The sequence below is a fragment of the Martes martes genome (genome assembly GCF_963455335.1).
Source record: "Martes martes genome assembly, chromosome: 5".
NCBI lineage: Eukaryota > Metazoa > Chordata > Mammalia > Carnivora > Mustelidae > Martes > Martes martes.
The window spans coordinates 17,250,755-17,275,321 of record NC_137892.1 but is presented as its reverse complement, the minus strand read 5'-3'; the positions used below and the strand labels follow the sequence as shown (position 1 = coordinate 17,275,321).

The 24,567-nt window shown below is 42.3% G+C and overlaps 1 protein-coding gene across 1 annotated transcript; it reads left to right on the top strand.

Moving 5' to 3' along the window:
* Positions 1-1,605: 1,605 nt before the first annotated feature.
* LYPD8 (LY6/PLAUR domain containing 8) lies at positions 1,606-8,737 on the top strand (the record flags this gene model as incomplete). The annotated part of the gene is made up of 5 exons (XM_080803275.1): positions 1,606-1,660; positions 2,036-2,155; positions 3,965-4,129; positions 5,627-5,764; positions 8,439-8,737. The coding sequence occupies 5 exons, from the start codon at positions 1,606-1,608 to the stop codon at positions 8,735-8,737; spliced, it is 777 nt and encodes a 258-aa protein (XP_080659401.1).
* Positions 8,738-24,567: the final 15,830 nt, after the last annotated feature.

Genomic DNA, 24,567 nt, shown 5'->3' with positions numbered 1-24,567 from the left:
CAGGCAGGGGGGCATGCAGAATGCAACACACGGAACATCTACCAAAAGTTCCAAACCAGACATTCTTAATTTTTCTCCTTGAATTTCTGTATGATGTGGCCCTTAGATGGGCCCCTCTGCCACCCTTGACTGAACTTGTTTCTCTTCCTTTCCGCCAACCCCTAATAAGTCAACGAAGGGGTCATAGTTGCCGTGGTATATGTGGTGTGGTGTGTGTGTGTGTGTGTGTGTGTGTGTGTGTGTGTGTGTGGCATATGTGTGGTGTGGTGAGTTGAGAGGTGGGAGGCTAGCTGCAGCTTCTAGGTAAAGGTCCCGTCTCCCTTGGTAAGTAGAGCTATCATGTTGCCACTCAGCTTTGGAGCTGGAAAGATGCAGAATGAAGTCCTAGTTTTGGCATACGAGGCTGGGGGACTTGGGGCAGCTTTTCTTCTCTCTCCATGGGCAGGTTTCTACCTGCCAAGTGGGGCTATAAGCCACACTGTGCACTGGGAGTTTCTGCAGTGACAGGAATGTTCCAGAGTTGTGTTGGCGAATATGTAGTCACTAGCCAGGTGACTGAGAAACATAATTTTTTTTAATTCTTTCATTCCTTCAGTGAGTCTAAATTTAAGTAGCACATGCACTTTGTGGCTGCCATTTATAGGCTAAATGAGCTAACAGTCAGGAAGGACTCAGCACAGAGCTAGAGGCTTCCCCTCCGTGGGGCTCTGATACACGGGCAAGTTGAAATTCTGGGATCTCTCATTCAGGATCCTAATAAATACAGGTAACTTAGCTCTCTGATGACTGGTGACATACCAGTCGGAGGTGTGCTGGGGCTTCTGGTTCCTTCCTGCAGGTTGCGTGTGTCCAGGCCTGGGTCTCTGGGAGTCCCATCTGTTGGAGGCAGTGTGTGTGGTGATTAGGGGCCTGGGCCAACCCGAGCTCTAACATCTCCCAGGAACGTGATCTTGACTTTGACTGGTTTATGTGGTCTCTCCGGGACTTGATTTCCCCTCTGGAAGGAGGGTGATGCTCACAGTAGTCCCTGCTTGCTACAGTGGAGGCATTTCATGAAGTAATGAACATGAACTGTTCAGAATCAAGTAAGTGCTCAGTAAGTGTCTACCTATTGGGGTGGTGATGACAGCGACAGAGGCCCTAAGTGAATTATGTGACTGTGAACAGATATTAGCTAGAGAGCTCCATTATGCTCTGGGAGAGGAGAGCCCAGCTTTCTTCTTGGACCCCATCCCCCGTGGGGCCGGCAATCATCTGCCTGCCTATGCTGTGTCTGAAGTGGCTGTGGGCAATGCTCAGGCTGTGTTTTGTGTCTCTGTGTAGATGCTTCTATAGACATCCAGGACTGGGGACAACCCAGACCCTGGCACAGGTATAATGGCAGCATGGAAACTGTGTCACAGCTCTGTGCTCCCAGCTGAGAGTGCCGATTCCTTCCGTCACAAGGATAGGCTGTGTGTGTGATGTGTCGAAGTCTGACTGCAACCCTAGGGGCTTTTGTACCCCAGCAGCCTTGCAGGCCCCCTGACTGCCTTCTTTGTGTCTCTTCAGGCATAAGGTTCTGTGCCACCATCCTCATCCTTGAGAGACACCAGGTCCTGAACCATGAAGAGCATTCTTGTTGCTGCTATCATCACAGGATTCGTGGTGGCAGCTGTAGGTGAGGGAACCCACTGACACCCCTTGGGAATGAAGACCTCTTTTTGTACTTCATCAGAGTCTTCTCCCTTGGTGTTCTGGGGTCCTGTCCCATGGCCTCTATGTCAGGTTGTGGTCAGTGGAGAACATGAGACCCCTCTGAGCACACTGCTCTCAGAGGAGCTGCTCTGTGCTGTGGGTCTTCCTATTGGGAAATGGTGGGCAGAGATGAATGCGGGTGGCTCCATCACACAGCCTCAAGTTTGGGGCATCCGAGAGGGAAGGGATGCTGTCCTGACTCTTCTTTTGCCCTGAGCTGGATGTGGTGCTTTGTCCAGTGTACAGTCTATAAGTGTCCCCATGAGTGTTGGCAATGCTGTCCATCTTGTCTTCCCAGAATCCCTACATTGTGTGCAGTGTAATTCATTGACAAACCCTTGTAACAACAGCATCATCACTGAGTGTCCCCCGGATGCCAATGCCAGCTGTACCAGTTTCATGACCAACTCTTCTTTAGGTGAGCCTGGGATGCCATAACCCCTGTTTTTGGGATTTGCATGGGGACAGGAGCTAAAGAGGGTGGTCAGGGAGGAAAGGAAGGCTGAGGAAGGGCCAGGCTATGCAAAGACAGAGATGGGGTGATGAAGATGCCTTCCAGAAGAAGCAGCACACAGGAGTGAGATGAGAATGTAGGGGCAAGCAGACAAGCCCCGCAGAATTGCTGCCCTTGACTGAAACCTCAATCTAGACCTATACTGGTGGATGTGAGAAGCAGGGGCGGCTCTTCGTTAAGTTCCAAAGCAGGCGATTTGCTCTGGGTACTTGCATTCTTCCATTTTTTTGCATCCTTCTTCCTCTCCTCAGTGCTCCTTCCTGTTCCAGACCTAACAGGCTTTCACCCAGTGTGATTTGCTGGCATGATTGTTACCTCTCTCCCAGAGCACTTAGATTTCTTATTAACTTTTATTGTGGACATTTTCAAATATGCATAAGAACAGGAAGAAGAGTGTAATGAATTGCCATGTAAGCACTATCCTGTGTCAACAATGATCAAAATTCTGCCTTTTTTTATGGTGGTATTTCATTTCATTTCATTTTTTTTTTAAAGAAGATTTTATTTATTTATTTGAAAGAGAGGGAGTGAGAGAGAGAGAGAGAGAGAAATCATGCACACAAGCCGGGGGAGGGGGAGCTGGAGGGAGAGGGAGAGAGACAACCAGATTCCCTGCTGAGCTAGGAGCCTCACAGAGGGCGATTCCAGAATCTGGAGATCACGACCAGAGCTGAAGTCAGACAGTCAGATGCTCAACCAGCTGAGCCACCCAGGCGCCCCTGCAGTGGTATTTTAAAGCAAACTTAGATATCATGTAAAGTGCACTCAAAATACTTCACTATTTATCTCTGATAAGGACTTTTTTTTTCTTTTTATGTAACTACTATATCACTATATACCTAAGAAAATTAATAGTAATTCTTTAATTTCTCTATTAGAAAGCCATCTTAGACATGTCCCAATTGTTTCTGATGTTGTGTTATGGTTGATGTCTTAGAATTTGGATACAAACAAAATCCTCACACAGCATTTTGCTGTTAGGTCTGCTATTTCTAACTTGTTTTATAATAGCTACCATCACCTTTGTTTTGTTTTGTTCAACACCATTGATTTGTTGGAGAAACTGGAATGTTTGTCCTATAGCTGTCCCATATTCTGGCTTTGGTTGATTGCTTCCTTGTGGTGTCACTTCTTTTTTCCCCTATTCCTGGTGTTTTCTTGTAAATTGGACCCATACTGCTCAGTAGAACTATTTTTAATAATGGAGATGTTTTTACCAATGCTGTCCTATATGGTAGCCACATGTGGACCGTCAGCCATTTAAAATATGGTTATATGACCAAAGAGCTGAATTTCAAATAGCCACATATAGCTACTGGCTACTATTCAATAGCTCTGGTCTAGAAGCTCGAATGTATGCAGGTTTAACATCATATTGCACGTAGGACCATCACGTCTGCTTGGCTGTTTATAGAGATGCTAATACAGGTCAGGGGGCCTTGGAATGTTGGCCTGAACCACCATTTCCAAGCTCCCCATCAGTCCTTGACCTGAAGTTTAGCCTGCATCTCTGCTCATCTCCTGCTAAAGGAAGGAACTACTTTATGGGGAAGGGTTTTTCTGTTTGCCAGGAAATTCTCTCCAGTGTCTCTGAAATCACATTGAACTGAGGGTATGTTTTCTGCTGTTGCTTAAAGCAGTCACTATTCAGGGTCTCTGCCCTTTCTGAAACCACCTACCCAGGACTGACAGTCTGTGTTTCTCTTTGTGTAGGAGCAGCCAACATATACCAGGACAAAGCCTGCTCTGCAGAGAACTGCAGGGAAGGCAGAGACATGGTTGAAGCCTTCACTGTCCATGTGTCCGATAACGTACACTTCCGCTTTGTAAGCCAGTGCTGCCAAGGAAAGGAGTGCAATGAGACCAGTGATGCTCTGGGTGGGTGCTGGCAATGTGCCATCCTTCTTCTATCCTCCCAGCTCTCTCCTTTCCTTTTCCACCTCTGGTCCTCACCTTCTGGTGGACATCTCAAGTCCAAGCACTTCATTGTATACCTGGGTAACATCAACAGCTGACTTAAAACAATTGCTTGGAAAACAAATGGGAAAATCATTACTGCTGTCATACTTTCCTCTTTTCTCAGTATAGACAGAAATCAAAGCACTCCAAGTTGTATGGAATTAGATGCTTATTAGTATTTCTCAAACTTTGTGGCCCCAGGCCCTATTTTAAGACTCTAAATATTCAAAATTATTGAGGACTCTAGAGAAATTTGATTCATGTGAATCATACTGTCAATATTTGCAGTACTAGAAATTTCAAAAATTCACAGAATTTCCAAAAAATTTTAAAAATCTGTATTTAGTTCACCAAGAAATAATAAACCCATTACATGTTAACATTAATAACATTTTTTAAAAGATTTTGTTTATTCATTTGACAGAGAGAGATCACAAGTAGGCAGAGAGAGGCAGAGGGAGAGGAAGGGAAGCAGGCTCCCTGCCCAGCAGAGAGCCCGATGCGGGGCTCGATCCCAGGACCCTGGGATCATGACCTGAGCTGAAGGCAGAGGCTTTAACCCACTGAGCCACCCAGGTGCCCCATTAATAACATTTTTATATAGAAACTGTATCTTCCAAAACAAAAAAAATTAGTAAGAAGAATGGCATTTGTTACATATTTTCTCAAAGCTCTTTAATTTCTGGCTTAATAGAAGACAACTGGGTTCTCAGATTTGCTTGTGCATTTGGTCTGTTGCAATCTCTCATGCCATGTAGCCTCTCAAAAACTCAGTACATTCATGAAAGAAAGAGTAAAAGAGGCAAAGAACATCTTAGTATTATCATGAAAATAGCTTTGACCTTGTGGACTCTCCAAAAACGTTCTTGGGGATACCCAGGATTTCCTGGACCACAATTTGAGAACCACTGGGCTATACCAAAGCTCTCTTTTTGGAGATGAAAACATGAGCTAAAAAGGCAAAGTTAATATGCCATAGTTCTGGAGTACAGGTCATTCATAGCAGAACTGGGTCTCAGTATAATTTTGTATTAAGTACTAAATAATGGCGTATGTTCATCTATTCGGAGAAAGAATTAGTAATAACTATACACCTATTGGCTAATGTGCAGAATAGCTGGCTAATGCTGACATTGATTGGTTTTAGATCAAAATCTTACCTTTCCCTTCTCAGCCCAACACATCCCTTGACCAGAGTTCTTAAAGACTGAGTGATTTGTAAGGGGAGGTCTGTGAGTTTGTGTGCTGTAACTGTTTTGATGGGACAGGAGGTTAGGTTGACTGTTGTCTTTGTGCAATTGTCCCATTCTTAAGATCTGTCTGGCCAGGATCTTTGCTTGCTTGTCCCCTTTGGTACAAGGCAGTACCATGTTCTATGTTATGACTGTTCTAAATTAATGGTTCTCATCCTACCAGATCCTCCAGTGGGAGATATGTCCAGCAACATAGAGTGTCTTGCATGTTATGGATCTAATGAAAGTTCCTGTAATGAGCAACCCAGGAAATGTTATAAAGAAGAACGATGTGTCAATCTAGTTGCAGAATTTAAGAATGGTATGTCCTGGGGTTTCAATTCCCTGTTACGGAACTTGAGTTGGAAACATATTACACCTTGGGTAATAAGTTTGGGGTTAACAAAAGAAGGCTGGTGGAGTTTAGTAGGAGAAAAGGATAAAGTCAGAATGCCTTTGAGATAGTGAGGCTGTCAATGTAGCCTGAGGCTGGTTGCTCTTTCTACCTCCTTAGTCCAGAACCATTCTTCCTGGGCTGTCCGACTCTTGAACCCTGTTCTCCTGTGGCATATAATCAAGTCAGGCTCATTTAAGTGCATCATGTCATTCCTGGCATTTACTTCTTTACTAGGTTGCATTGTTCTGTGTGTGCATGTGGGTTGGACTTTTATTTTCTTTTATCCCTACATTTATTTTCTCTACCGGTCACTGAGAGGTGCTGGCTTATGACAACTTGGGTCACCTCACTGAAAAAGAGTCAGAATGGGCTTTAATAGCCAACCAGTTGTTCTTTTCTACAGAAATAATTTGATATTAACCATTATGGAATACAAATTAACCAGTATAAAATACAGATGTTATGACATAACATCTGCCTGAATACTTAAAGGATAATATAGTTATTAGTTGGGGTAAGTTAATTACTGTTAAACAGCAACCTCTAACTCATCTGGCTCTATGTAACAGATGTTTATTTCTTGCACATATGGCAGTTCCTTGCAGGGTCCCTGGGCCTGTGTTCTTTCCATCTGGAGGCTCTGGCTCCCACCCGCCCAGGACTGGGCAGCTCCCTGCTGTATTCTGTGCCTCTCACCAGCAGGTGGGGGAAGATAGGGAGTGGAGGAAGTCAGGAAGGTTTTCATAGGCAAAGCCTGGAATCACGTGCATCACTCTCCCTCACATTCCGTTGGCTGGGACCAAAACGTCACTGGAGGGTGGTGTTTAGTGGTGGTCCAGCAGGAAAGGAAGAGACATGAAGCTAAAATGCACAGCTAGCCAGTCTCTGCCACAATATGGTTCAGAATAGTAACAGCTTAAGAGCACTAACACCCAGGTACAATACAATTTGATTTCAGCTTTTATTAATGGCAACTGTAGTACTGGAAATCCATGCTGAACTGTAATTGCAGGTTTCTCAGTGAGGCCAAACACCTCAAGTATCCTGAACCTCTTCTTACTTTTTTTTTAAGGTTTATTTTTTAAGAACAGTTTTAAATTCATAGCAAAACTGAGAGGAAGGTAGAGAGATTTCCCAGATATCCCTGTCCCTACACATACATACCTTCCCCACAGTCAACATTCTCCACCAAAATGGTACCTCCATGTATCCATGAATCTACGCTGATGCATCATTACAGGGTCCAAGCTTTACACTAGGGTTACTGTTTATGTTGCATATTCTATGGGTTTTGACACTTGTGAGTATAATCTGGCATTATAGTATCACACCGAGTAACTTCACTATCCTAAAAATCCTCTGTGCTCTATTAATCTCTAACCCCTGGCAACCTCTGATCTTTGAAATCTCCCCATAATTTTGCTGTTATCAGAATATCATATATTTGTAATCATACAGTATGTACCTTCTCACATTGACTTATTGCACTTAGTAATATGTATTTAAAGATTTAAAAAAAAAATTTAAATCCCTAGGATGTCTACACAGCTCTGATGTTTAATTCTTAAGCTATGTGTGAGGATAACAATAACATCAGGAAGAATTTCTTTCTGTTCACTTTGTTCCCAGGTGTCTTTTGATGCCAAGAATGGAATTTTTAAAAAAATCCGTAATGTTCGACTTAATCTGAAAGCCAGACAGATCAAAGCCATCATACACGTAGGGCTTTTTTCTTTGCTTACTTTTGCCCAAGGTCACTTTTCCCCCCAAAACTATAGATATGTGCCAAACAGCACATTTTTCTAGCTTGCTGTAATTCAATCTCCAGCACTGCTATTTGCTACAAAAAAGGACTTAATTGTTTTCTTCAAATGGATTTGGAGATTTCTCTTTCCTTTTTGGAGCAAGTTTGTAGCCCTTCTGATAAGTAGCTAGTCCCGTCCTCCAGTTCCTTCCTTCCCTGTGAACTGCATGTCCTCTAGGCCTGTTGAAGTTGTAGCCAACAGAGCAATACTGGCACATAGTAGGAGCTCAATAAAGGTAGTGCAGTCACATTTTTGTTTGCACATTCCCTTGGCCTTTTCCTAGGACTTGCACCTTAAAAAAGAGCTAAACACAATATAATTCAGATTTAGAATTAAGATCACCTCCAGCTATTTTTTCCTTCTCAGAGAAAACTCAGGTCCAGAGAAGAGTGGGGATGGAGAGCAGAACCTGGAGGAGGGGAGCCTGGGAGGAGTCTTTCCTGGATTGAGAGCACAGGGCCCTAGGGTGTCTGAGCCCATCCCTGGAATTTATCACCTGCCAGCTCCTCAGGAAAACTTTGGAGACATGAGTCCCAGGCCTATTTCCGGCCTTCGTCTGTGAGGTCAGGCTTCATCCATGTTCTGGAGCCTCAGTTTCTTTCGGGTTAGGTGGGGGAGGGTGTCTGGGCTCTGACCTTCATGGTTCCTCTGCCATTACCATTTGGTGTTCTTAATCCTGGGCTCCTTCCTCCAAGCTCCTGTTTTAGGACCAGACCTAAAACAGGTTGCTGAGAGACCTGCAGAGGAAGGATGAGAGGGCCGTGAAGTCCTTATCATCTCCATTGCATTCACAGAGACTAAGAAGCTCGTGCTGAGGGGCTGTTCCAACATCAGCAACTCCACCTGTCAGTTCCTGTCTGCTGAGAACCGGACAGTTGGAGGAGTCATCTTCCGAAAGCTCGAGTGTGGAGACAGTGCTAACTCCTCCTCAACTGCCATTCCCAACCCAATCCCGACCACTCCTCCTGCCAGCAGCTCCAATGCCTCCTCAGCACCCACCTCCAATGAACCCACCACCCCGGACACTGGCTCCAAAGTCTCCTTCACCCCTGCAGCCCTTGCCAGCCTCCTCCTGCTGGGGCTGCTGATCTGAGGTCCATCCTGCCCTCAGCTGCTTCACCTTTCCCCTATTTAACTGCTCAGTAAATAGCAGCCACAGCCCTCCAAGCAAAGCCCTGTAACAGCTGCATTTTTCTGCATTATTAAAGCACTGTTCACTGGCTGGCCAAGTCTGTCCTCATAGGTTCCTTTGCATCAATTCCTAGTTCCTTGCATTGAAATCTGTGCACCTTAGTGTGTGGGCTCCTAGGACATCCCTAATCCCCGTATATCTTGAGTTTGAGAAACACAGCTTTCACATTGTTGGCACTTTCTGCCTGCAGCCCTGACTTCTGGGGACTTATCTGCCACCATCCCCACCCACACACTGAGGGCGTACCCAGCCATGCCTGTAATGTCTTGTGTTGTCCCTAGCACAGATATCTGTCCCCTCAGTGATTGTCCAGGCTCTGGTCACAGGCCCATAGTGACATAGTCCACAGGACCCAAAGTGGGGTACAGAGGGGTTGCTGAAGGCTGGCAGACTCCTCTGCCTAAACTCCCAGGCAGACACATAATGCTGTTGGTGCTCAGGCTGACCAGATATCTCATAGCCTTGTACAGAATGGAACATAGCTACAGAGCCCCAGTCCCTCTTCTCAGAGAACCTATAATCAAAGGCAGAGTTTTTGACTCCATGTCTAATACCCAGGGAGCAAGAAAGTTGTTCAATACAATATGCACAGAAGTCCAGGTTTGGCAGATAAGCTGGGTCTTGAGCTGGACTTGGGAGAATGGCATTTTCTGTAATAAAAAAATTTTAAATGTGTAAACCAGTGTGTGTCTTTGTTGTCCAGACCTACTAACAATACATCAAGAGTGAAGCCACCAGCAAGGCAAACTGGTGGTAGCTCATCATCACATTCATTCTTTTTTTTAATCAATTAATTAGCATGCAGTGTATTATTAGTTTCAGAGATAGAGTTTAGTGATTAATCAGTTGTATATAACACCCAGTGCTCATTACATCATGTTCCCTCCTTAATGTCCATCACCCAGTTACCCCATTTCCCCCCCACCTTCCCTCCAGCAACCTCAGTTTGTTTCCTATAGTTAAGAATCTCTTATAGTTTGTCTCTGCCTCTGATTTTGTCTCATTTTATTCTTATTTATGTATTTATTTTAGCTTTTTATTTCAAGGTAATTTTAGACTTACCAAAAAGTTGCAAAAATAGCACAGAGAATTCTAGAAACCCCTTTGTTAGGTCCATAATCAAAGGAGCAAGACTGATACAAAGCGAAGGTCAAGCAAAGCTTTATTTCGTGCCAAGAATCAAGAATCAAACTGACCGGTTGGGCTGTCTCTTACAAAGAGGCAACCTCTCCCCTCACAGACTAACTTTTATAGAGCAAAGGCCATGTGGTTGAGCCTGGCCACACACAGGTGGCCAATGTGATTGCAACACACAGAGACAACTGCACAGTCATGCTAGGTCACACACAGGTGGCCAACTGAATTTCAATTTACCCTAGTAGATATTTGAACCAGCCTATCACCTTGGTCAGAATTGGCGCCCAAAAGGCGGGACCCACACTCCTTGGTAGCTAGGGGGACAGTATGCACACCCCACTGATTGGATGTTTCCACCTGGCCTGACCCGCCTTGTATTTGGGCTTTGTTACCTGGGACTGGTTTCCCGGACTTGCTTTTAAGTAAGTTCCCTGCGGGGGGGTTGGGGGGAAGAGGTCAGTTTAAGTTTTACTGCATAAACAACAAAATCACTGTTTAACCGGATGGAATCGCTCTGGCTAAATAGGCCCTTACACCCCTCATCCACCTTCCTTTCACATTTGCATGTTACATAGTATGCTACAGTTACTGAAACCAAGAAATTAGGATTAACACAGCATTATTTACTAATAGATCTTCACCAACTTTCACCAACTTTTACTAATGTCCTTTTTCTGGTCTAGGATCCAACTTTTCGCTTTTAATTGCAATATTTCCTCAAGCTTCTACAATCTGTGACAGTTCTGGAGTTTTTCCTTTACTGGTCAGTTATTTTCCAGAATGTCCTTCAATTTGAGTTTACCTGAAGTTTTGTCATCACAAGATTGACGTTATGCATTTTCAACAAGAATCCTACAGAAATGGTGTGTCTTCAAACCGAGGGTTGCTGGAAGGGAGAGGGGTGGGAGGACAGGGTGGCTGGGTGATGGACATTGGGGAGGGTATATGTTATGGTGAGTGCTGTGAATTGTGTAAGACTGATGAATCACAGAGCTGTACCCCTGGGGCAAATAATACATTATATGTTAATAATAATAAAAAAAGAAATAACATGTCTTTCTCAGTGGGTCTTACCAGGAAGTATATGATGTTGATGTGTTTTATCGCTGCTGTTATTTAACCTTGCTTGCTTGTTGAAGTGGCATATTCCAGGTTTCTCCAGTGTAAAATTATTTTTTCCCCTTTGTCGTTAATAATAGGCTATGTTGTGCTGCTTAACAAATGAGTCTTAGTCAAAAATATTTTTTAATATAAGCAAAAGGATTTAATTCAATGATAGTTCATTTCTTATTTACTTAAACTTCTACAGATGTTCCTGACTGGGCAACTGTCCTGGGAAGCTATCCTCTGAGAGTGAAAAAGAAACCATGCTCCTTTTATCTCATGGTTCCCCCATGCCATGGAACTCTTGGGCTCTCAGTGAAGTGTTCTGTGGCTAGCTGACTGACAGGTGGAGAGACAGAGGGAGCCTAGAGGTCTACATGGCATGCTCTGGGACAAGCCCTGGCAGAGGCATCCATCACTTATGCTCATATCATCGGCTAGAACTGAATGAATTACATGGCCTGGGAGGAAGTAGTTCATCCACAGGCACTTCCAAAACTTTGCCTCAGAGGCAATATGACTCAATGGTCAAGGGCATATCCTCTAGAGTCAAGGAATATGGCTTCAAAATTCAGCCCTGGAACATTGGGCAACAGATATCACCTTTCTGTGCCTCAGCTTCCCACCTGCACTGAAAGGATAGTGTTAATGCCTGTCACATGTGTTTGTGAGAGTGGCCAACATAGTTCTTCTTGGTAATGAGCAAAAACTAACCATTAGTAAATTACTCCAGTTTGAAACTGGCTCCCCCACATGCTTTAGGGAGAGGAGAACCATCAGAAATGGTGACATGGAAGGCATATACCTGGCCCGTATCCCTCAAACCATGCTGATCTCACTGCTTCCATGTTCAAGGATTCCCTCTCTCATTTCACCCTTCCCTACACACTTCATTGCTGCTGTCACCCTATAGACCAGAAGTGGCCCTATAGACCATAGCAAGGGTCATTTGCAACCCCTACATGGCTGTCTACTCCAGGCAGGCAAGACCACCACCACAGCTTTCTGTTCCTAGAAGCCCCTGGAATCCCCTATGCTCAGCATTATTGATGTGAGGAAGCAGTGGTAATTTTGGTGAACTTCAGAATCACTCAGGAATGGAAACCAGGATGCTGAGAATTGGGATGGAGGCTGGAGAAGGGCCTCATCCCAGGAGGTCTCTGCATGTTGCAAGGACTCTGGCTTTAGACAGAGAGGTGAGCAGAGCCACAGCATGAGCATATGAGTAGGAGTGGGGTTAAGTTTCCATTCTGGGAGCCTCTCCCAGACTGCTGGGTATAGGTGGAAAGACAGAAGAATGATAGGACAAGGAAGAAATTTAAACAGAGAAGCAGTGGGGACCTGCCCAGACAGATGCTCTGTTATCCTGCTATAATCAAAGTAATTCAAACCCTAGAAATACACTCCAATTTGCACCGATGGCTCCTGACTCCTCACCCATGGTAGGGAAGAGGGCTAAGCACCACTTGTGCTCAATGTCTACGTTACTTTCCTTAGTTGTCCATGCTGAATTCCAGACTCTTGTCCTCTGGGCCAGGTCTTGGGCTCCTCACTGAGATAAAGCCCTTCCCTGCCAATTCTCCCATAGTCCTGGTCTAGGCTCTAGGATAAGCCCTTATGTCTGAGAAGTTCCACAGAATTCTTCACTCACAACTAGACTAATCACAAATCACTGCCTTGTCTTTCCAAAGCACTTTACAGTTTGTAAAGCATTTTTTGCTCAGGTTATTTTATTTTATTTAGAAGCAGCTTTTTATTCAGGTATGATTTACATATAATAAAATGCATGCATGCAGACTGAATTTTGTTAAACATGCCCACTCCTCCAGTAAAGATACAAGTGTTCCTCCCACCCCCTGAGCTCCTCTAGGATCCCTTGTAGTCTGTTCTACCAGCCCCAGACATCTGCCTGCATCTCCACTCTCCCCTCCAGTAAGTGTTAGGAAACTCTTCTGCTCACATTCCATTGAGCTGAGCAGTCAGTAACCACCTGGATGCAAGGCAATGACCCTGGGTTGGGGGTGTGAACTATTCCCAGCAACTCTGCACCATGGAAGGGGGAAGTCATAGGACTATTTCCACCAGATTCCAATCCCTTCCATCTACTCAGTGCTTTGACTATGAAGACAGAAGGAGGATGTGGATTCTCTTCTTTGTGGGCTGGATGTAGCACCTCTTGGCTGAATTATGATCTGAACTAACTCTCCAAATACTTGATCCAAAATATGAACTGAACTAAAGCTAAAACCACTAATCACTGTAAATCTCATCAATGTTCGTTTTTAACTAGATGAGTGAGTATGCTCCAGGGGGATGTGAGAGGGATGCTGGTCTTGAGATGTTCTGCAGGGGTCTTAAGCAACCGAGTGTAATTGTAGATCTGAACATCAGAGTGAAGAGGGTTAAGGGAAGGGAAGTCTCTGGCAGGATGAGTAGTGGGCTTGCGGTGTATTGCTCTAAGGCTGGAGGGACCAGCTACTTCAGCCAAGTGATTCCAGACATTCTTGTGTTCCCAAAAGTGCTGTCACTAGCAAAGTTAACAAGAGATATAAGGCTTCAAGTACAGTGTCTCAGGAAAAGGGAAGAAGAGCAATGAGTTAGAATTTTGGTGCCAGGGACACACAGTGGATCATTCCCAGAAGTGTTTTGTTTTTGTTTTTGTTTTTGTTTTTGTAAAGATTGATCAATTTGGGGCACCTGGGTGGCTCAGTTGTTAAGTGTCTGCCTTTGGCTTGGGTTATGATCCCAGGCTTCTGGTATCGAACCCCTCTTTAGGCTCCCTGCCCAGCAGGAAGCTTGCTTCTTCCTCAAGCATGTGGCAAATGGGGGAAGGGGTGGAGGAAGAGGGAGAGAGAAAAACTCAAGCAGACTCCTCACTAAGGCTGAAACCTGATGCAGGGCTCAATCACATGACCCTGAGATCATGATCTGAGCCTAAATCAAGAGTTGAATGCTTAACTGACTGAGCTACCCAGGTGCCCCAGAAGTGGGTTTTAAAGCAGGATGAAGTGGAGGGGCTTGCATTGCCCCTTGAATATCGAGCTTTAAGCAGGAGGTAGGTTCTGAACCCTTATTGGGTATGCTACCTGGGGGGAGGGCTCCTGAGAAGCCTAAACCAGAAGATGGTTGAGAAAATTGAGAAGGATCTGTGAGGGAGGAAGAGAAGGAGACTAAATCAGAGGGGTTGAGAGCCCCTACGACATCAGTAATCCATGCCCTTCAGGCTCACGTGTAGGTCCAGACCCAGGACAACTTTGTGTGACTTGGAGTTAATCCAATAACAGAACTAACAATTATGGTAACAGTGGTGATGATAGTAGAAGTCAATGCTCCCTTTGAACAGCTGGCCCTGTGCCACACTTTATTCTCAAGGAGGCAGATGATACCTGGTTGTCCAGTTGAGCAAAACTTGCAGAGGCCAGGTACCTTGGCACACAGGTAGGTTCTGGAATCATATCCCATTCTCCCTGACTACAAAATGGAGGAAGAGTCAAGATGAGTGGTTGTCCCTCTTGTGTGAGCAGCTGGGTCCCTGAGTGAGTTGTGTTCCCTGGCTTCAGGATCCCTCAGAGTCCTTCCTGTCTGTGTGCCTTCAGAACCTTGTAGTCACAAGGAGGACTTGGGCTTAGGCATTAACCTCTGCAGGCTTCAAGGCAGATGTGGGGTGGGGGGAATACAGAACTTGGGAGTACTTAGGGTCTCAAGTAAGCACAGTAGCCTTGGCAGGAGGCTGGAGATGGTCAAGCTTTTTCCTCAGCTGAGGCACTCAACTGAGTGCCCTAATGCAGGAGCATTAGGGCACTCAGTTTTCATGTGTGCCCTAATGCAGGAGCATTAGGGCACTCAGTTTTCATGTCAGCTGGGAGTGGACTCTCACTTTCTTCCTACCTCAGCTCTTCATCTCACTTTTCTATTAGACTCTACTGCCTCATTTATGTTCCTCAAGCTCAGCTCATCTACTTCCATTTTCCCTTCCCCTATGAACTGTACACAGAGTAGAAACTAAAGTGTTTCCATTTTCACTTCTTACATTGAATAGTTTCTATTGTTTCTCTGTAAATTAGTCACTTTCTACCTGGATGAACCAAGTTTTTATTTGTTTTCTAGTTTATGTATTTAATTTATTCCTGAGGGTCAGAGACATTCTTGTCCAAAGGATTCTCTGTTCCCCAGCCTTACTCTCACGATTTTTGAGACCCAAGCACCCTAGGGAGCTTGGAAAATGTCTCAGTTGAGCTGCAGAGGATTTGCATTCAGCTTGAGGGCCCACCATCCAGAGCTTCCTTCTAGAAGGAGCCTGTCTACACTTTGGTGAGGAACAGTCCCCTCCAGCAAAGGACCTCTTGTGGGACTTAGACTTCTCTTGGACCTGACTGTTGTCCTGGTCACTCTTTCTAGTCATCTTGGAATTGCAGACATCAACAAGTTAATAACAGCCAGCACAGGGGAGCTTACTATAGCTAGATTTCCTCAACTTTACTTTTCTCTTCACAGAGAAGTCTCTCGACAGTTCATTTATGTTGTCTCCTCATTCTGCTCTAGGGCTGCTCAAGACTCCAGGATGTGGCTTTTCAACCTCTCCACACTGTAAGGGTGTTTTGGTTATTCCAATATTTTGCAATCAGAAAAAAATGCCTCAGGAGCACCTGGGTGGCTCAGTTGGTCAAGCAACTGCCTTTAGCTCAGGTCATGATCCTGGAGTCCTGGGATGGAGACCTGTGTCAGGCTCTCTGCTCAACAGAGAGTCTGCTTCTCCCTCTGTCCCTCCCCATCTCGTGCTCTCTCTCTTTCATTCTCTCTCTCTCAAATAAATAAATAAAATCTTAAAAAAAGAAAAACAATTAAAAATGCTTCAATGAATACTTCAGTGCATATGTATGCCCAATTGCTAGAACTATGACTTCAGGGTAGATCCCTAGATGTGAGTCAAAGAAACATTAAATACATATGTAGTTTAGTTAAGTTTGTCACATTCCCCTCTTGAAGGGCTGTGCTATGTCTGCATTCCACCAGCAGTTTCTGTTCCCCCACAGCCTGACCAAAGAATGTGTCATTTTACATTGTAATGTTTTGCTAGTCTGATGGGTGGGAAATGGTATCATAGTGGTATTTTCATTTGCATTTCTCTAATTATGGAGTATGAATATTTTTTCACATGTTTAAAGGCTATAAGGATTTTGTATAGATCTTACATATTTTGTCTTTTAAAGCCTTTCCCCTAATATTCTGTTGAATTTCAGTTCTTTGCCCTTCAATTTTTAAATTTTGATTTAATAGGTACAGAAACAAACACTATAATCATATCAGTAGTGTGTCTTCTAAATTTACAAAAATATAACGCATATTTTACTTCATTCAATACTCATCAGATGGTTGTGACATAAGTTAATAAAATTATATCCAATGGAAAAAAGGAATCTCTTCAACATATGGTGTTGGGAAAACTGGACAGCAACATGCAGAAGAATGAAACTGGACCACTTGCTTACACCACACACAAAATAAATCCAAAATGGATGAAAGACATAAACCATCAAAATCCTAGAGGAGAACACAGGCAGGAACATCTTTGACCTGGACCACAGCAACTTCTAACTAGACACGTCTCTGGAAGCAAGGGAAACAAGAATGAAAATTACTGGGACTTCAGGTAAAAAGCAGTGAACAAAACAATCAACAAAACTAAAAGGCAATGTATGGAATGGCAGAAGATATTTGCAAATGACATTTCTGATAAAGGGTTAGTATCCAAAACCTGTAAACAACTTATCAAACCCAACACCCCAAAAACAAATAATCCAGTTAAGTAATGGGAAGAAGACATGCATAGATATTCTTCCAAAGAAGACATCCAGATGACTAACAGGCACATGAAAAGATGCTCAATATCACTCAGCATCAGGGAAACACAAATCAAAACTATGATGAGATATCACCTCACACCTGTCAGAATGGCTGAAATTAACAACACAAGAAACAACAGGTGTTAGTGAGGATGTGGAGAAAGGGAAACCTCTTGTACTGTTGGTGGGAATGCAAACTGGTGCAGCCACTCTGGAAAACAGTATGGAGGTTCCTCAAAAAGTTAAAAATAGAGCTACCATACTATCCAGCAACTGCACTGCTAGAGATTCATCCAAAGGATAGAAATGTCCTGATCCAAAGGGGCACCTGCACCCCAATGTTTATAGCAGCTATGCCCACAATAGCCAAACTATGGAAAGAGCTCAGATGTCCATCAACAGATGGATTGATAAATAATACACACACACACACATGCACACACACACACACAATGGAATATTACTCAGCCATCAGAAAGAATGAATATTTACATTGATGTGGATGGAACTGGAGGGTATTATGCTGAGTGAAAGAAGTCTTTCAGAGAAAGACAATTATCATATGGTTTCACTCATATGTGAAACTTCAGAAACAAAACAAAGGATCATAGAGGAAGGGAGAGAAGAATAAAATAAGACAAAATCAGAAAGAGAGAGAAAACCCTAAGAGGCTATTAACTATAAAAAACAAACAGGGTTTATGGACCACATCTTCCTTATCCATTCATCCGTTGAAGGGCATCTTGGTTCTTTCCACAGTTTGGCGACCGTGGCCATTGCTGCTATAAACATTGGGGTACAGATGGCCCTTCTTTTCACTACATCTGTATCTTTGGGGTAAATACCCAGCAGTGCAATTGCAGGGTCATAGGGAAGATCTATTTTTAATTTCCTGAGGAATCTCCACACCGTTCTCCAAAGTGGCTGCACCAGTTTGCATTCCCACCAACAGTGGAAGAGGGTTCCCCTTTCTCCACATCCTCTCCAACACACGTTGTTTCCTGTCTTGCTAATTTTGGCCATTCTAACTGGTGTAAGGTGGTATCTCAATGTGGTTTTGATTTGAATCTCCCTGATGGCTAGTGATGATGAACATTTTTTCATGTGTCTGGTAGCCATTTGTATGTCTTCCTTGGAGAAGTGTCTGTTCATATCTTCTGCCCATTTTTTAATATGATTATCTGTTTTGTGTGTGTTGAGTTTGAGGAGTTCTTTATAGATCCTGGATATCAACCTTTTATCTGTACTGTCATTTGCAAATATCTTCTCCCATTCCGTGGGTTGCCTCTTTGTTTTGATGACTGTTTCTTTTGCTGTGCAGAAGCTTTTTATCTTGATGAAGTCCCAGAAGTTCATCTTTGCCTTTGTTTCCTTCGCCTTTGGAGACATATCTTGAAAGAAGTTGCTATGGCTGATATCAAAGAGGTTACTCCCTATGTTCTCCTCGAGGATTCTGATGGATTCCTGTCTCACGTTGAGGTCTTTTATCCATTTCGAGTTTATCTTTGTGTACGGTGTAAGAGAATGGTCAAGTTTCATCAGAAAGGATGAATACCCAACTTTTGTAGCAACATGGACAGGACTGGAAGAGATTATGCTGAGTGAAATAAGTCAAACAGAGAAAGTCAAGTATCATATGGTTTCACTTATTGGTGGAGCATAACAAATAATATAGAGGACAAGGGTAGATGGAGAGGAGAAGGGAGTTGAGGGAAATTGGAAGGGGAGGTGAACCATGAGAGACTATGGACTCTGAAAAACAACCTGAGGGTTTTGAAGGGGCGGGGTGGCAGGGTGGGGGAACCAGGTGGTGGGTATTAGGGAGGGCACAGATTGCATGGAGCACTGGGTGTGGTGAAAAAACTATGAATACTGTTACGCTGAAAATAAATAAAAAATGGGAAAAAAAAAAAAACAAACAGGGTTGCTGGAGGGGTAATGAGTGGGGGGATGGGGTAACTGGGTGATGGGAGTTTAGAAGGGCATGTTACACACAACTGATGAATTTTTGAACACGACATCTGAAAATAATGATGCCATATATGTTGGCTAATTGAATTTAAATGAAAATAATAATAATAAAAATGAGCACTGGGTGTAATATGCAACCTGATGAATAACTGAACTCTGCATCTGAAAATAATGATAGACTATATGTTAATTAATTGAATTTAAATTAAAAAAAGATACCATTGCCAAATCCAAAGTCATGAAGATTTATTTCTGTATTTTTTTTTTAACCTCTGGGTAAATCCCTAGTAGTGCAACTGCTGGGTCATAGGGTAGCTCTATTTTTAATTTTTTGAGGAACCTAAACACTGTTTTCCAGAGTGGCTGTACTTGGCAATAGTTTTATAGTTTTAGCTGTTATATTTATATATTTGATCCATTTTGAGTTAATTTTTGTGTATGTGTGAGGTAGGGGTCCAACTTCATTATTTTGCAAATGGTTATGCAGTGATACCACCACCATTTATTAAAAAGGGAGTTTTTTCCTGTAGAAGATCTTGTTATCAAGTGAATCAAGTGAATGTGGATGTGTGAGCATATTTCTGGACCCTCAATTTCTAATACATTGATCCAGATGTCTATTGTATGCCAGCACCACATTGTTTTAATTTGTGGTAAGTTTTTGTTTTTGTTTTTGTTAAGAGAAAGAGAGAGTGTATGAGGTGGGGAGAGGGACAGAGAAAGAGAGAGTGTATCTTAAAAGGTAGGCTCCACACTCAGTGCAGAGCCCAGTGTGGGGCTCAATTCACAACCCTGAGACCATGACCTGAGCCAAAATTAGGAGTCAGCTGCTTAACTGACTGAGTCACCCAGGTGCCCCAATTTCTAGTAAGTTTGGTAATAAATGGCAGTAAGTACTAGCTTTGAAGCAAGTTTTTGGGTGGTGTGTGAGTCCTCCGTATTTGTTCTTCTTTTTCAAGGTTGACTATTCAGGTTCTGTAATTGCAGAAGAATTTTAGGGTTGGATTTTCCACTTCTACAAAAAAGACTGCTCAATTTGGAAGGGATGGCATTGAATCTGTAGATGACTTTGGGGGGGGGGCTTGTGATCTTAACCATTTTGTGTTCCAATTCATAAACCCGAGATATCTTTCCATTTATTTAGGCCTTCTTTAACCATTTCTCAACAGTGCTCTGTAGTTTTTAGTGTACAAGGCTTGTGGCAGTTTGCCTAAGTTTATTACTGTCTTAAAATCTTTTTGATGCTATTGTAAATGGAAATGCTCTCAAATATTTTTGGGGATTGTTTATTGTTAGTATATAGAAAAAGAACTGTTTTTTGTGTGTTTATCTTGGATCCTGTTGATTTGCTGAATTCATTTATCAGCTCTAATATTTAATTAATTAATGGATTAATTTAAAAAAGATTTGTTTATCCATTTGAGAGAGAGAGCATGCACAAGCAGAGGGAGGGGCAGAGGGAGAGGGCAAAGCTCCAGTAGACTCCACTGAGCGTGGAACCCAATGCGGGGTGCAATCCCATGACCCTGAGAACCAAGAATCAGATGCCCAACCAACTGAGCAACCCAGCTCTAAATTTTTTTTTTTGGTAGATTTTTACAAATTTTCTATCTCTGGTTTAAAATTTTACTGTGAATAAAGAATTTTACTTTCTCCTTTTCAATTTAGATGACTTTTGTTTATTTTTCTGTGTTCCTCCTAAATTTCAAAAGTTCTTTATATTATGAAGCCCATATTTGTGGTATATATTGCAAATATTTTCTCCTATTTTTGTCAGTTATTTTTTGGTTTTGTGTATATTTTCTTTTTTTAAACTTATTTTATTTAAATTCAATTAGTTAACTTATAGTGAATCATTAGTTTCAGATGTAGAGTTCAGTAATTCATCAGTTGTGTCTAACATTTGGTCCTTATTACAGCACATGCCCTCCTTAATGCCCATCACCCAGTTACCCCATCCCCCCACCTATCACCCCTCTAAAGACCCTCAGTATGTTTCCTATAGCTAAGAGTCTCTTATGGTTTGTCTCTGTCTGATTTTGTCCTATTTATTTTTCCCTCCCTTTCCTATGATCCTCTGCTTTGTTCCTTAAATTCCACATATGATTAGTATTAATTAGTATAGTAACTGTTTGAAAGCCTTGAGTTCCAAAGTTTGACTTTTGTTCTTCTCTTCACACATCTGGAAGGTGGGATACTCTGACAGGGCTCAGATTATCATGTTGATATACAATTATCTGTGTTTAAACTGATTTATTTAAATTCACACGCCAATTTTAGTTTCCTAGTTGGAGATTTTTAAAAGAAAATAGAATTGAGATGAACCAAATAACTCTGAAGAGAAGGCTATGAAAACTATATTTTGCTAGAGAAGTAAAAAATAGAATATTTGTATTTTTTCTTTTAAAGTGACTGATTTTTCAGAACTTGTTTTGTACTTATAACATTTTACTTCTTTTTCCATTTTTAGGTATATAACTTATTTTTCTTGTCTAATTGCATGGACTAATACTTTTATCCTAGTATGATGTAGACGAGATCTACCTGGATACTGTTTCAAATGTTTTCAGGTTTAGGACCGACTTAAGTCTTTCTGGTTGTGGTTTCAGAGCAATCTTAGGCCTCATTGTTAGCTACTCTCTTCTTTCCCTGAAAATTTTTGCCATCTGCTTTGTTTGCCATAAAGCATTGTGGCAGGATGGGGGTCAAGTGGAGGTGAGGCAGGGAAGTGAGAGATTCATTCCGAGATTTGATGATTTTTCCATTTTGGTTTATAGTTGTTTTCAGGTTTTGACATTATCTAACTTCAAGTAATGCTGATGGCAGATTTAATTTTATTTGTTGTGTTTTGATTTGAACACTTTTTTTCATTTTTTAAGAAAGATTTTATTTATTTATTTGTCAGAGAGAGAGGAAACACAAGCAAGGGGAGTAGGAGAAGGAAAAGCAGGCTTCCTGCTGAGCAGGGACCCTAATGTGGGACTCGATCCCAGGACCCTGGGATCATGACCTGAGCTGAAGGCAGACACTAAACAACTGAGCCACCCAGGCACAACTGATTTCAGGGGTTATATTGGGAGACATGTAGGTAGGTGGCACTATTGTCTTTCGCTACAGGAAAGTCTGTATTATATATGTATTTTTGCCCACTCTCAACACTCTTGTTCAACATAGTGTTAGAAGTCTTAGCAAAAGCAATCAGACAACAAAGAGAAATAAAAGGTATTCAAATTGGCAATGAAGAAGTCAAAGTCTCTCTCTTCACAGATGACATGATTCTTTATATGGAAAACCCAAAAGACTCCACCCCCAAACTACTAGAACTCATACAGCAATTCAGTAATGTGGCCGGATACAAAATCAATGTACAGAAATCAGTTGCTTTCCTATACACTAACAATGAAAATACAGAAAGTGAAATGAGAGAATTGATTCCATTCAGTATAGCTGAATGAATATATATATACATACACACACACACACACACACACACACACACACATACATATATGTGTGTGTGTGTGTGTGTGTGTGTATGTGAAATACCTGGGAATAAACCTAACCAAAGAGGTAAAGGGTCTGTACTTGAGGAACTACAGAACACTCATGAAAGAAATTGAAGAAGACATAAAAAGATGGAAAAGCATTCCATGCTCATGGATTAGAAGAATAAACATTGTTAAAATGTCTATACTGCCTAGAACAATCCATAATTTCAATGCCAACCCGATGAAAATTCCACCCGAATTTTTCAAAGAGCTGGAACAAACAACCCTAAAATTTGTATGGAACCAGAAGAGACCCCGAATTGCTAAGGAAATGTTGAAAAAGAAAAACAGAACTGGGGGCATCACGTTGCCTGATTTCAAGCTTTACTACAAAGCTGTGATCACTAAGACAGCATGGTACTGGAACAAAAACAGATACATAGACCAGTGGAACAGAGCAGAGAGCCCAGATATGGACCCTCAACTCTATGGTCAAATAATCTTTGACAAAGCAGGAAAAAAAAATCCAGTGGGAAAAAGACAGTCTCTTCAATAAATGGTGCTGGGAAAATTGCACAGCTATGTATAGAAGAATGAAACTTGGCCATTCTCTTACACCATATGCAAAGATAAACTTGGAATGGATAAAAGACCTCAACATGAGGCAGGAATCCATCAGAATCCTAGAGGAGAACATAGGCAGTAACCTCTTCGATATCAGCCACAGCAACTTCTTTCAAGATATGTCTCCAAAGGCAAACGAGACAAAATCAAAAATGAACTATTGGGACTTCATCAAGATCCAAAGCTTCTGCATTGCAAAGAAAACAGTCAACAAAACAAAGAGGCAACCCACGGAATGGGAGAAGATATTAGCAAATGACAGTACAGACAAAGGGTTGATATCCAACATCTATAAAGAACTCCTGAAACTCAACACACACAAATCAGATAATCATGTCAAAAAATAGGCAGAAGACATCAACAGACACTGCTCCAAAGAAGACATACAAATGGCTATCAGACACATGAAAAAATATTCATCATCACCAGCCATCAGGGAGATTCAAATCAAAACCACATTGAGATACCAACTTACACCAGTTAGAAAGGACAAAATTAACAAGACAGTAAACTACATGTGTGGGAGGGTATGTGGAGAAAGGGGAGCCCTTTTACACTGTTGGTGGGAATGCAGGTTGGTGCAGCCACTTTGGAAAACAGTGTGGAGAGTCCTTAAGAAATTAAAAATAGAGCTTCTCTATGACCCTGCAATTGCACTACTGGGTATTTACCTCAAAGATACAGATGTAATGAAAAGAAGGGTCATCTGAACCCCAATGTTCATACCAGCAATGGCCATGGTTGCCAAACTGTGAAAAGAACCAAGATGCCCTTCAATGGACGAAAGGATAAAGAAGGTGTGGTCCATATATACTATGGAATATTATGCAGCCATCAGAAAGGATGAATACCCAACTTTTGTAGCAACATGGATGGGACTGGAAGAGATTATGCTGAGTGAAATAAGTCAAGCAGAGAGAGTCAATTACCATATGGTTTCACTCATTTGTGGAGCATAAGGAATAACACGGAGGTCATAGGAAGATGGAGAGGAGAAGGGTGCTGGGAGAAATTGGAAGGGGAAAAGAACCATGAGAGACTGTGGACTCTGAGGAACTAACTGAGGTTTTTGCAGGGGAGAGGGTGTGATGTTGGGTAAGCCTGGTAGTAGTTATTGTGGAGAGCACGTATCGCATGGAGCACTGGGTGTGGTGCATAAACAATGAATTCTGGAACACTGAAAAGAAATTTAAAAAGTAAATAAAAATTTTTAAAAAAGTAATGTTATTAAATCCCACTTTGCATACAAGAAAATCAGATACACAGTTCAATGAGTTTTGGCAATTGTGTATAGTTGCATCATGACCACTAGAATCAAGATGTGTAGTATTGATTTTTTTTGGTAGTATTGATAATGTAGTATTGATAGATTGTAGTACTGATTTACAATTACAGGTATTCTAAAATAAACACTCCAGTATTTCCAGTATTTCCAGTTGCATCATGACCACTAGAATCAAGATGTGTATTATTTCCAGCACCCTGGAAGATTTCTTCATTTTCCTTCCAGTCAATCACCCACCCTGATCTTATTTATGACACTATTGATTAGGCAAGAGGTCTC